Here is a 12,261-nt window from a genome sequence, read left to right as displayed (position 1 = left end):
CAACTCACGGTTTATGCAGTCTGTGAGATGTTTCGCCACTTCTCGAGTGATTACAATCTCCAGGTCAAAGGTCATCTGTTTCCTTTACAAGACAGCGTGAGTGGACAGCCGGATGGCGCGAAATGCCTAGTGAAGGTGCGCATCATTTCCGCATACTGACGACTGATGGCTGCCCGATAGGCGCGACTTGGTGGTGATAAGAAGGGGAGATTGCGCTTGTTAGTATATTTATCATTTACACAGCTGCAGCACCTTGTAATTCACCGCGGCAGTTAGTTATTTGTTGGTCTGCAAGATGTTTTTGCATAATACAATCATGAAAGCCGCCATCGCGGTTGTGGTTATTTTGCTTACGGTGCAGGTCTGCTACGGCAAGTCCAGCCCTTCGGAAGATGAAGGTACAATGCTTGCCTTACTGGTTAATAAATTTGGGTTTACATATTTTTAACAAGGATGGTTAACTGGCAACCGAAGGTCCGAAACCATGTTATTAATGCATTTTTTTTGTAAATTTTACTTCTTCTGATACTGGAGATGCTTTGTTACTGTCCTTCATTAAATTTATATATCATTATGTATTGATGTATCAATGCATTTCTTGTGCTCCGAATTGTATAACCACTTCTGTAAATTTGCTTCGACTTGTGTCAACAGTGTATGTATAAGATGAAACGCGGTACTACTCTGTATAATTAAGTATATTAATTTACTGTATCGTACTAGCATGACTAAATTAAGCAAGCGCTATAATTGTAGTTCTTCTGGAGCTATTTTGCCGTGGAATCTACGTTCTCCCGTGTCCCGACACTACGGAGATTGGCGATCGCGCTGGACGGTTGCGCTTCTACCATGTTCCCAAGAGCAACTGCAGTGTCAAATTGACGACACCGAGCAACTGCAACAGCAAATCCGCAATCTATTTACACGTTCCGTAAGTACAGTTGTATACCACTAAACTATAGTAGTGTATGATTCACGAGAGTGAGTATTTTCTGCCATCAGAGACATAGTAGGATTGAATAAATTATATTGCGACAATAATCTTAGGGTTCCTATTTTTTCTGGTTTACCCATTTTTTAACGACTGGGTTAGTAAAGTACGCTCGGTAAAATATAATACAATGTATTATTGTACCGATACGTATGTATGCAAAATTTTCTGGCTGTTGTTATCGTCCTGGTTCTGTCAAAAATGGCAAAAGCTTGTTCATTCTTACGTTGTTGTGGCAGTTTCCGAAAACAGGTCATCAGCTGATGCTTTTGTTCTGTCTCAACCTGTAGCGTCGATCTATTTGCAGAGTGTCGTATCTGGGTGAAAGCCAGACAGTGAGGATCTACGAGCGCATTGACGGAAAATCCACCCTGGTCAAACAGATACCCGGCGGCAAGTCCTACAACATGCCCAACAATGCCATCGAGTCCATTGCACAGTTGGTGTCCAGCTACCAGAAGGCGCCTTCCCTGACCATAAACATGGATCTTGGGCCAGAGAGAAAAGAAAATCCATATCACGAGATCATTTTTGATTACACGGTCCTCACACGTAAGTGCGGTAGTCACACTAACTTCACAATGCCGTATTCGGCAGTACAGTATACTGTTTGGGGGCTCTACTTCACATAGGTATTTATATGGCGCATTCTTGGCGCGGGTAAGAGTAGTAATACGGTTACGTACGCTGCTGTGTATTGCATCCATTTAATAAAGGTCATAGTAAAATTTTCGAAAATTATGCGGCATTTGGATGTAAAAATTTTTTATGTGCAGAAAAGCCGAAACCGGATGAAGTTCTGTGTCAAGCACTGAAAGGCTACATCCCCCGGAACATATTGTGTGATGCTTCCGATACGATGCGAGTCAGCTGTCCGGAAGCCTACATGTCGCGTACTGATCCCAACAGCGTCATGAGTGTACAATCTTGCGGTATGTTAATAAGTAATGCACAGACACGACTGGAATTTGTTATAAATGTTGCGTAATGCTGGTACTGTGGAAATCCGTAGTAAACTTTCGATGCAAAATGTTTTATCAATTTTCTGCTGCAGACGCCTCTGAGGATCCTGTAATCGATGCCATCGGCGATCCACCCGTCACTCCTTCAGTGACAAAGAAAATAACGCCTTCCAAACCGCCAACCAAAGCGACGAAAATCGCACCAGCAACAAGTAAAACATCCAAAAGACGAGGTACTGGAAAGACATCAGCTCCCAAAACGGCAGCGCGGCAGCGAATACCCGAAGAACCAATAGCCGTCTCCATGTCCAACGCCACCCACGGTGAGCTATCAGTCGGATAGGAAGGGTCGCCATCGCAGATCATGTTTCCATCGTGGATAAAATGAAGTTTCAGCGGGATCCGGTGCTGGTGGACGTCGCACCGGTAGTTATTCCGCCGGAACAGCGCACCATGAAACACATCATGGCCACGGATGTAACGTACATCCAGGTATCGCGGAATCCGACGATCGCCGGGATCCTGGAGGATGTCAACGCGTTCGCGCTCACCCCAGAACAGCTAGATGCGATCAATTATTCACTGGAGACGTCCGGTTGCACTTTGGCGAACATCCTCGATAAAAAGACGACCTTTGGAAGTAAACAGTCCAGCTACATTCGTATTCCGGGACCAGCCAACCTCCGTGCACCCGGTCAGGAAATGGTCCTGGAGATCTGGCCACGGGGTCACTACAGCCCGGTACATAATCATGGGAACACCACCGCGGTCATCAAGGTTCTGCAGGGCTCCATTAAATCCGAGTGGTATAATCCGATTGTCAATATCAGTTACGAGCAGCCGGTGCTGGTGCGCTCCGAGATGTTCCATGCCGGCAACATCACCTGGATGAAATCGGATATGTACCAGACGCACAAACTCCACAATACTAACATGGATATGGCCGCCATCACGATACAGGCGTACCGCTACGAGGATGATGCGGATTTGGTGAAAGAGGATTATTTTTACTATGTGAAGCCCAATAGCCCGTATCTGGGTCAGTTCTTCCCGTCGATTGATTTGCACATTGATGAGATCATTCAGCCGACAGGGAAAGTAATTCAGGAATTCAAAAATCAAAGGTGTCAGTAGTGAGATCTTGTGTTTTTTGATACATTATATTGATTGTCTTATTTACTACAACGTAGACTAAGACGAACCACTATTGTAAACACAATGTTCTTGTGGTTTCTGCTGACAATGTTATCGCTGTGAGTGCCTCATTGTATGTGCTCGTATCTTACGTCAGATCTTATTACTGGTTTTCAATGCTGCTGCTTAGTTTTCTAAGTAAGAGTATTAGTTAAAATACGGTATTTTAAACGTTGTTGAATATAAAAGTTCATACAGTAAACATTCACGCACATTCACGCACACCATTGCAAAATGCGTACTATAAAATGGACACGGGTCTTCGGAAGCTAACTAAAACGTTAGTTGGTTCTACGGATCAATACTATGCTTCCCCCAATGAAGTGCCACCTTCTATTCGTCCTACGTTTCCATGAAAGTAAGAACATTCTCGATATGCAGTGCTTATTGATGGTTCGAAACAGAGCGCAGTACATGCGTGTTTTTGTGTGAAAATTAGTGCGAATGAAAGAATGCTGGCCAGAGGTAAAGTTTGGTGTATAACGGCGCCCGTCTTTATTGCAGTTAATGTTCGAAATGGCTACGCGCGAGAGTATCTAGTCTCGCGCTATCAGAATTAATATTCAATTACTATTTACATTATTGTGTATCTGCACATGCAATGACAACTAAAAATAGTACAGTACGTAATTGCGCTGACACACAAGTTTTACTGTATTTGACCCACACTATCAGTGCCATTACAGGACTGTGTCATGCAGTCATGTAAACATTAAATTTACGAACAGTTAGTACAGAGTACAGACGTATATTTTTCATCATCGTCACCGCGCGCATTTTTGTATTCGCACAATTCCGTGATTTCTTGTATAAGAACACGCTACTCAATCCGTACTAAGTATAATTATGTCAAAAATTAATAGTTTTTCGCTTGGTGATGGACCGGTTTTTGTATTGATGTTTTATAGATACTGCAGAAAAGTCAACGAAACAATAGAACTTGTAGAAGACACAAGGCATCTGCCCGTCATAACAGCACAGATCGGTGGGCAGTGCAGAAAAACAACCGGTCGTCATCATACTGGGCGATGGTCCAGTTGTTAGCGTTTGTTACCAACGTCCACTGAGCTTGAGAATGTTTTGTAATCACATGTGTTCTCTACCATGAGCGTCCAATATCAACATGAACATGGCGAGGTGGTAACTAATACTAACTATGATGACCGCCCAGAATACGGACGATCAGTGAAGGAGTATTACTGCTATCTCGGTTAATCCTCGACTTGTACACTGACGAAATTATTCAACCGGAAGGAAAAGTCATTCAAGGGTTTATATGTACATTGGGCAAGATATAATGCTACAACAGCGACTATTTTATCTTTTTTTATCAGAAAATGAATGTGCTGTACCGAGCTACAGACATAAATCGTTCATGCAGTACACAATAATTATATGCTACATACATAAAATTATTAAATTTTCATGTAGTTCTTGTAGCATATGTATACGTGGGTAACGCTCTGCGTGCAGTTTTTTCATGTGAAATACGGTTTGCAATGTCATTACAGCATTTTCGATGCTTCGCTGCCATGTACAAATACAATGCTGGTACCGTTTCCAATAAAATTGGTAGTTAAAAATTCCGGGTTTAACAACTGCTAATTAATTATTGCTTGGCATGAGCATGCACAATTATGCATCAAACGATATCAAGCCATTAAATACCGCAGCCACTGGATCACGGAAACGAAGGTTTAGTTGCGGGCAAGGTCAGAGTATTCATATGGCTTGTGCCTTTTAGTTCGTCATTATTTAGAGTGCGAGCTGGCCTCATAAGGAATAAAAGTCCCCAAAGTGTTCTGGCGCCGTGGCGATATTCTTCCGACATTGCAAAGAAAATAAACTGTAATTCAAAACAAAACATTATCAAATCATGTGGATACATACATACATCATCATGTGCGTACATTACATACACACATTATGTGAAACTTGTACGTTCACTAGAAGTATACTTTTTTCTATGCATGTGAGTACGTATGTACAATACACTTTTAGCCCAAAGATGCTTTTGGCATCGAATGATAACTTATAAGTCAGATGATCCAGCATCTAAATGGAAATATGTTGCGGACATGCGGCTAGCAACTTTCTAAAATCGTTAATCGTGCAACACGGAAGCGCTCTCTTGAAGTTTTGCACTTGTTATTCTTAGAGATACCCAAATCATAACTGTTGTGGAAATAATAAAATTCTTGTTCCGTACCGGATTGCCGACATATCCACACCATGATAAACTTCTGATCCACAGCTGTGTCGTCGGGTTCCGCTGGTACACGTTGAAGAACGACGTAATCAGAATCGAATGCGGAAAGTAGCAAACACAGTACCACACCGCACAGGCAAACAGCATCTTGGTTACCGCGGATCGCCGTTGACTGCTATCACTCTTCGTCTTCACCGCAACTTTTGCGCTTTCCACATTCACCCGGTTGCGGCACTTGATCCCAACCGAACGGATAAAGATTCCCACGTAACATCCACAGACAACTACCAGCGGAATGTACACACCAATCACAGCGGACAGTGTGGACACAATCGACGCCCCATCCGGTTGCAGCCCGCATCCGAACCACGGCGGAATGGCACGGTACAGACCGCCGATGTTAAATAATGGAGGTACATTAATAACGGCGCTGACGATCCATGAATATGAAATACAGCCAACTGCTACGCGGTTTTTGGAGTATTTCGCGTAATGATGCGGGAAGATGGTGGCTACGAAGCGGTTAGCAGCTAAAAACGCGGCAGTCCATTGGCCGCTGAACATGGTGGTCAGAAAGCTGAAATGAATACCGGCACATGATGACACGGAAAACGGTAACCGTGTGCCGATAAAACTGGCGTATGTATTCAACGGTGCATGTATCCCACAGATGAATAAATTAATCGACATGAAGTGGACAATCAGAATTTTGCAACCGGAACGCTGATTTTTTTGGCTTGTACAGATTACTGTTAACAGAAACGCGGTAAGCACAGCGCCGATTATGCAAAACGTAAAGGTAACAGCAAACCACAATAATAACGCGGAATAGTAATAAATTCCCACCGGAATACTAGTGATATTAGCAGAAAACAGGCTGTCTGTCGAAAGGGTCGTGTTGTTTGCTGCATTTTCAATAAAGACGGTTCCGTTGTCGATGAAAAGGTTGGCGGTGTTCCCAGCCATACTGCCGGATTCACAATGGATTTGCTACGTTTGTGTACAGTATCGGTGTGTGCTTATAAGAGATTTGTTAATAAATCCTTCCGTCCCCCGCTGGAGCATATGTAACGAGATATTGCCATTTACCTTGATTGTTCCATGTATGGTATGTACACCCCCGGCTTGCGGCATTATTCAGGCCATCCAATCGATGAATTTCAAGGTTATTTAGTGTGCTCGAATCGCAGCGTTACCGGGTTGGTAAAGGATAAATCCAGCGGGAAATCAGTGGTGTGCCTGTGAGCCCGCAAGTACACGCAAAACAGAAATACCTGTGTTTGCTTGAGGGAAACGTGCATGTGGAAACCAGCGGGATGGGTGAGTGGATAGAGTTTCATTATGAATCAGTGAGCAGGTACTTAGTGAAATTTCAGGTTCTTAGAAAGATATGGAATCCTGTGCTTCTTCATTACAGTGTGATCTGCGGCCGGAAGGTAATAATTCTGTTAGTGCATTTTTTGCGCTGCCAGAGTATCTTTGCTGGGCGTTTTTGCAAAATAATCGACGGAAGTGAAGCGAAGATCCTCTATGTTCGAGAAAACGGTTACGTCGGTCACGCACTGATAATCTTAAATAAAATATGCGCATGAGTTTTAAAGTTCTATTTAATAAACACAAAAAAGTAAATTTAGTTTAGAGAAATTGTTTCAAAAAATATAGAACTCGTTCTTTTAAAAAATTTACAAATCGCTTCTTTAATTTTTGTTTCTCATTTCTTTTCAGTCTTTTAATACCCGCCAAAAGCGGTGCACTTCTTTGGTAACGAGAATTTGAGATTGTGCGGTAAATATATTCGCTAATACCTCTTGGAAAACGTTAGCAAATCTAAAATTATGGAATACCTTTCAGAAACTCTAAGGGGAGGGCTCCGATTCTACCATTTTCAACCTTTAATGCACTGCACAAAGAAATATAGCTTTACTCGTCTCGCCGACCATTACATATTTGCACACTGACATTTGTAACCGGCAAAACCGTCCGGACGGAGGAACCGTCCGCCGGACACTAATGCCGGTTACAGTCGATATAGTGACTGAATAACCAACTCTATGCATTCGTATGATACCATTCTACGGATAGGTAAGAAAAAAATTATTCTTCTCGAAAATTCGATTTATTGACTGCAGTATTAGCACAAGAAGAGCCATCAGGATCGATTCTGCAGGTCTTTCTGATATGCTAGATGATTCATGCAACCCTTTCACTAAAAAAGCCGACGTACTTATCGGGAGCAATTTTCTTAACACCTTTTCTAAAGATTGTATATGTACCGTGATGTACCTATGGAGGCCAATTATCCCTCATTTTTTGTATGCTGCTTTTAGCTGGCCAGCTAGCAAAGTTTCCCAGTCTTTGCGCATGAAGCCAGTGTATAAGGAAGTTTAACTTCCGGCATACCACTTGCTGTACAATGACCTGTGTTGGTGACGAAATGGAAACGTCGCCGCACTGGTTCCAAAATTAAAGTGACGCTGAGAATGAAATTATTGCAAGCGAAGTTACTCATAATTGTATACCGAAATCTCTGTGACAAATCATAAATGCAAGCGCACCGCTGATGTACACCATAATATTATGCAGCGTGTAGACGTACTTAATTGAACACAAATAATCCCTTACAGATTTTACTGAAACAATCCATTGCTTCCACGGCAGTAGTGCAATTTTGTGTTGTGTTTGAAAGTTCTCAAGCAATTGTCTCGCAGGCTACCGTCGTCGTAATACGTCAGCATGACAGCAACAGTACGAATTTTGGCCGTGATACACATCTGCATAGCGCCAAAGTGCAAAATATGAACGCATTTAGAAAGGTTGATTGCGATCATGCTCTCATACTTGAATACTCGTATACTTTTATTACTGTATTATTGTATTAACTTACGAGAATCGGCATTTGTTTACAGCGAGCCGACATATGCTTTCTTACTTAAAGCGGCACATTTTGACGGCTAAAGGTTCTGAGTACATCGCCATTCCACGGCGGGATTTTTATTTTACGTTTTGATAACCCTAGTCTCGCAAATGGCTACAAGACTTCGATTATGCCTAGCATTTACAAGCTTATTTTGTCTCGTCTTAGCGTACGATGATACCGTTATAGACGATAATGGTGCCACGATTATTTATTCGCACCGTTTGGTCCGACCGCATGCGGACTATGAACTGATCGCGCAAAACATGCAGGAGCATTACGATGTTGATGTTACAGCGGAGCTGAATTTAACCACTACGATGGTGCACAGTGGGAAGGTGATGGTGGCGAAAGGGAGCCAAGAGAAACTACGTCTCAAGGTACATATAACAAATACATTTTCTAAGTAGATTTGTAAACAACAAATAGATTTTTTGTAGATTCCAAGTTTGTCTGGAGTTGGACGCGTGCTGCTGAACGTCACCATTGCCTACCGGGGAACGAATTTTCCCATTCGCACTTCGGAACAGTACATAAAGCCCCTCCCATCGGATGACATTATTCTCGTACAGCTGGACAAACCAATGTACAGAGCTGGTGATGCGGTGCGCTTTCGGGTTTTGGTACTCGATTAGGATCTCCGTCTATCCACCCGCGTGAAGACTGTCACTGCACTTTTAAAGGTAAAGCAGAGACCGAATCGTCTTAAACGCTTGGCTTAAACGCTTAAACAAGTTGGCAGTACCTTGGCACACCATGACAACAAAAATAAAAGTGTAATATGCTTTAATTTGACTCTTACTGAGTTCAATGAGGAACGTACAAAATCAACATTAATCGAGTACATGACAAAGCAGAAATCAAGTTCGGTCGCCTGTTTCCGCTGCTTGTTAAATTTGTAATGATTGTACATAATGTTTCTTTTGTGCTGTTAGATTGTTCTTGTATTCGCTCATCAATAAATATGTAACAGAATGAAAAAAAATTACTAAGAGTACCTGGCGACCTTCATGTGTAATATACGTATAATATATATAATACAGATATACATATACGTCGTATATGTATACTGCGCCAACACGGAGTGGTAACACAACGTGCAATGCCGTATAGTGACTAACCTATTAGTGGGCCAGGTCAATTGCTCTGCGTAAGTCTTACGCGACGCGCAAGCGGCAGTCGGGTAAAAAATCATGACATCACGGCGCGTAAGCAGGTAAACGATTTGATTGGTAAACCAGAATTCTGGGATGGGTTTTCAGCTTACCCGTGCGTCACGGTGCGTGTAACCGTTGCGCTTCGAAATCGAAGCGCAACCGTTACCCAAACTACGAGTAACTCGCAACTCTCCTGCACAGATCAACAAATTTTTTGTTTGTTTGAACCAGAAGTGCATCCAGCGACCCAGATTGACACTCCTAAACTCGACACTCCTAAACTCAGAATTAACTTTTTGATGTAGTAACACATTAAAGCATCAAAAATAAAATTTTCGGTTCCACTTCAGTTTTTCAGTTGTTCAATTTCTTTCTTGCCACGGAAGCGTACTCGACTTACGATTGGACGATAAATTTTTCGCTGAGTCATGGACAGATTTTTACGCGTTTCTCCGTTACCCGACGCGCAATGGTTACCCAGATGCAATTGACCTGGCCCATTATTCAATCTTGATTCCGCGTTTTGCACCAAACAAGCTATGTAGAAATCGGTATTCACCGTTTATTCGTTTACACACGATCACACACTCCTTATTTTCAGGATCCTTCTGATGAACTGGTGGACAGGAGACTTGACATAGCATACACCCATCCCAGCAGTAAGGGTTTGACACCTTAAAAATATCTACGCAATCTTTGGCTTGATACAGATACATCGATACTTTTTGCTGCTTCAAAAAAACTGTATACCGTTCTACTGTTAGGCACACGTTACAATAATGATATGGCCATTACCCTCGTAAATACGTAAAACAATAATGTTTTTAACCAGGTCCAGGATATTTCGAAGATGCATTTCTGCCGATTTACTCCGATCCTGAATATGGCAACTGGTCAGTGGAAATATCCGTCCAGGGCCAAACTGCAGTCAAAAAATTCCTAGTTGCTCAATACAGTAAGGCAGTAAAGCCGTGGAATCAGTAAAATCATGAAATGTAAGGCGCATTGCACCTTGTGCAGCGGTTTTGGTACAACACTGTTGACGGTCCATCATTTTTGTGGTGTTAGGCCTGCCACGGTTTTCGTTGCACTTCCAAGCCCCGAAATGGGTTTCCAGGGACGATACAGCGCTCAGTTTAAGCCTGCTAAGGTACTGTGGTGCCAAGTAAATTCCGAACCATTTCGTAAAGCCTGATACACTAGAGCTGTATATTTGGTTCAGCGTGCGCTGAACGTGCTGAACAGCGTCAGGCTGCCAGTAGCAAAGGGCCGAGCGTAAAGGAGCGTTGCTCACTCTTGAAAATTCGTTCCTGCTTCTCCATCAAGATTTATAGACGTGAATATAATCCAAAATAAATTTTTACAATTTATGGTTACAAAACATGCTAACTGTATTACGCATTACCTAACTGCTGGTTCGAATTTCTTTGTCGTACCCGCGTATGCTACTGATTATGAATTATTTCAAATTCTGCGTTCAGTCAGTTCATAACCCTGTAGACAGTGAACCCACTGAACGCTAAAGCCGTCCATACAGCGCTTGTCTAGCATGCTGTACGAAAAAGTGCGGAATTCACTTGGCACCACAGTACGTCAATAATAGGTCGAAACGGCCCTTTGCATACAGTACTTATGAAGAACATAAAGCAGGACAGAAAATTCATATGAATCGAGAAAACAGGATCACCAGCTCAGTATCGCATTAGGCGTTTAAATAGTCTAGTTTGTTGTACGAGTAAAAAAGAACCAACTCAACTATTCGTACCGCTAAAGTAGCAGTCATGTTGTGTTCTTAATGTAGCCGCTCAATTTCAGGGATCGAACAGGAAATCCAGTTATCGGTCGAGTCGATGCTTCCATTAAAGATCCCACCGCCAAAAACAGGCCTGTAAAGTTTTCTGCTCAGGTAAGCGAATTTCGTCCATAAACATGGCACCCGCACCCGATATGGGACGTTTCCTGAGACTCAGCAAATTTTCAGACAACAGGAGGCGTCGGCACAACGCTGCCCTTTAGCTATCAGCTGAACCATCGTGCGATGCAGCAAAAATTCTGCGATAAAGGTGAAGACGGGTATCTCACTATTATCGCTACGGCAACGGAAAACCGGACAAATAAAATCGAGCGCGGCGAAATGCGAATTCCGTACCATTGCCAGTCCTTTCTCATCGAACTGGTTTCTCTATCCGCTTCGTTCCGACCCGGTTTGCCGTGCACCATTGCCGTTCGCATTGCCAACCACGACGGTTCACCCGTATCCAACGTGGATGAACTACAAGCCGTCACGTTAACGGCAACGCAGTACGACGCGTTCAATGAAACAAACCAGGTGGAGGATGTCAATAAGGAAGTAGATGCCGGGCAAGGATTAGTTATGGTCCACATGCAAACGACAAAGGAAGCGGAGCGACTGGCGATCGACGTCACGTTAAATGATATGAAGAAAACGCTCAGTGTTAAGAAGCGATACGGGACGATTGCCGCCAATATTCGTATTACAGAATCAAGGAAGTATCGCGTAGGCGAACGAGTGACGTTTAACCTGGGAGGCGTTAATTGTGACACAATGTATTACGCGGTTCGTATGTGCAGATAATGGTTAAGAATTAACCGGTACTAATTACCGGCGCTCGATGCGTTATAGTTAATGCCGCTTTGAATAAATTATATTCGCTCGTTATAGGTTGTCTCTCGCAAGGGAATAATAACTGCGACGTCTGCCATGATGAACGTACCACGAGCGATACGCTCAGTTTCGCAGTAACCGAAGCGATGGCGCCGACCGTCACCATTATTGCATATTACAGCGCCATAAGTGATGTGGCGGTGGATGC

The 12,261-nt window shown here is 42.9% G+C and overlaps 2 protein-coding genes across 2 annotated transcripts; one reads left to right on the top strand and one right to left on the bottom strand.

The window, feature by feature from the left end:
* Positions 1-188: 188 nt before the first annotated feature.
* LOC129598600 (uncharacterized) lies at positions 189-2,296 on the top strand. The gene is made up of 5 exons (XM_055496581.1): positions 189-398; positions 757-931; positions 1,299-1,543; positions 1,768-1,923; positions 2,046-2,296. Exons 1-5 carry the CDS (start codon positions 296-298, stop codon positions 2,294-2,296), a joined length of 930 nt encoding a protein of 309 aa, XP_055352556.1. The 5' UTR covers positions 189-295.
* Positions 2,297-4,828: 2,532 nt separating this feature from the next.
* Positions 4,829-6,046, bottom strand: LOC129598599 (galanin receptor 2a-like). The gene is made up of 2 exons (XM_055496580.1): positions 5,357-6,046; positions 4,829-4,993 (listed from the first exon to the last, which is right to left on the bottom strand). Exons 1-2 carry the CDS (start codon positions 6,044-6,046, stop codon positions 4,829-4,831), a joined length of 855 nt encoding a protein of 284 aa, XP_055352555.1.
* Positions 6,047-12,261: the final 6,215 nt, after the last annotated feature.

This window comes from Paramacrobiotus metropolitanus, unplaced genomic scaffold (genome assembly GCF_019649055.1).
Source record: "Paramacrobiotus metropolitanus isolate TYO unplaced genomic scaffold, Prichtersi_v1.0 Parri_scaffold0000125, whole genome shotgun sequence".
NCBI classification, from domain to species: Eukaryota; Metazoa; Tardigrada; class Eutardigrada; order Parachela; family Macrobiotidae; genus Paramacrobiotus; species Paramacrobiotus metropolitanus.
This window is presented reverse-complemented; position numbering and strand designations above follow the sequence as displayed.

Coding starts and splice junctions, on each gene's coding strand:
- LOC129598600 (XM_055496581.1), top strand. CDS start 296: ATGTTTTTGCATAATACAATCATGAAAGCCGCCATCGCGGTTGTGGTT. Junction 1,544..1,767: donor TGATTACACGGTCCTCACAC/GTAAGTGCGGTA, acceptor TTTTATGTGCAG/AAAAGCCGAAACCGGATGAA. Junction 1,924..2,045: donor CATGAGTGTACAATCTTGCG/GTATGTTAATAA, acceptor TTTCTGCTGCAG/ACGCCTCTGAGGATCCTGTA.
- LOC129598599 (XM_055496580.1), bottom strand. CDS start 6,046: ATGTCGATTAATTTATTCATCTGTGGGATACATGCACCGTTGAATACA. Junction 4,994..5,356: donor GTGGATATGTCGGCAATCCG/GTACGGAACAAG, acceptor TTTGAATTACAG/TTTATTTTCTTTGCAATGTC.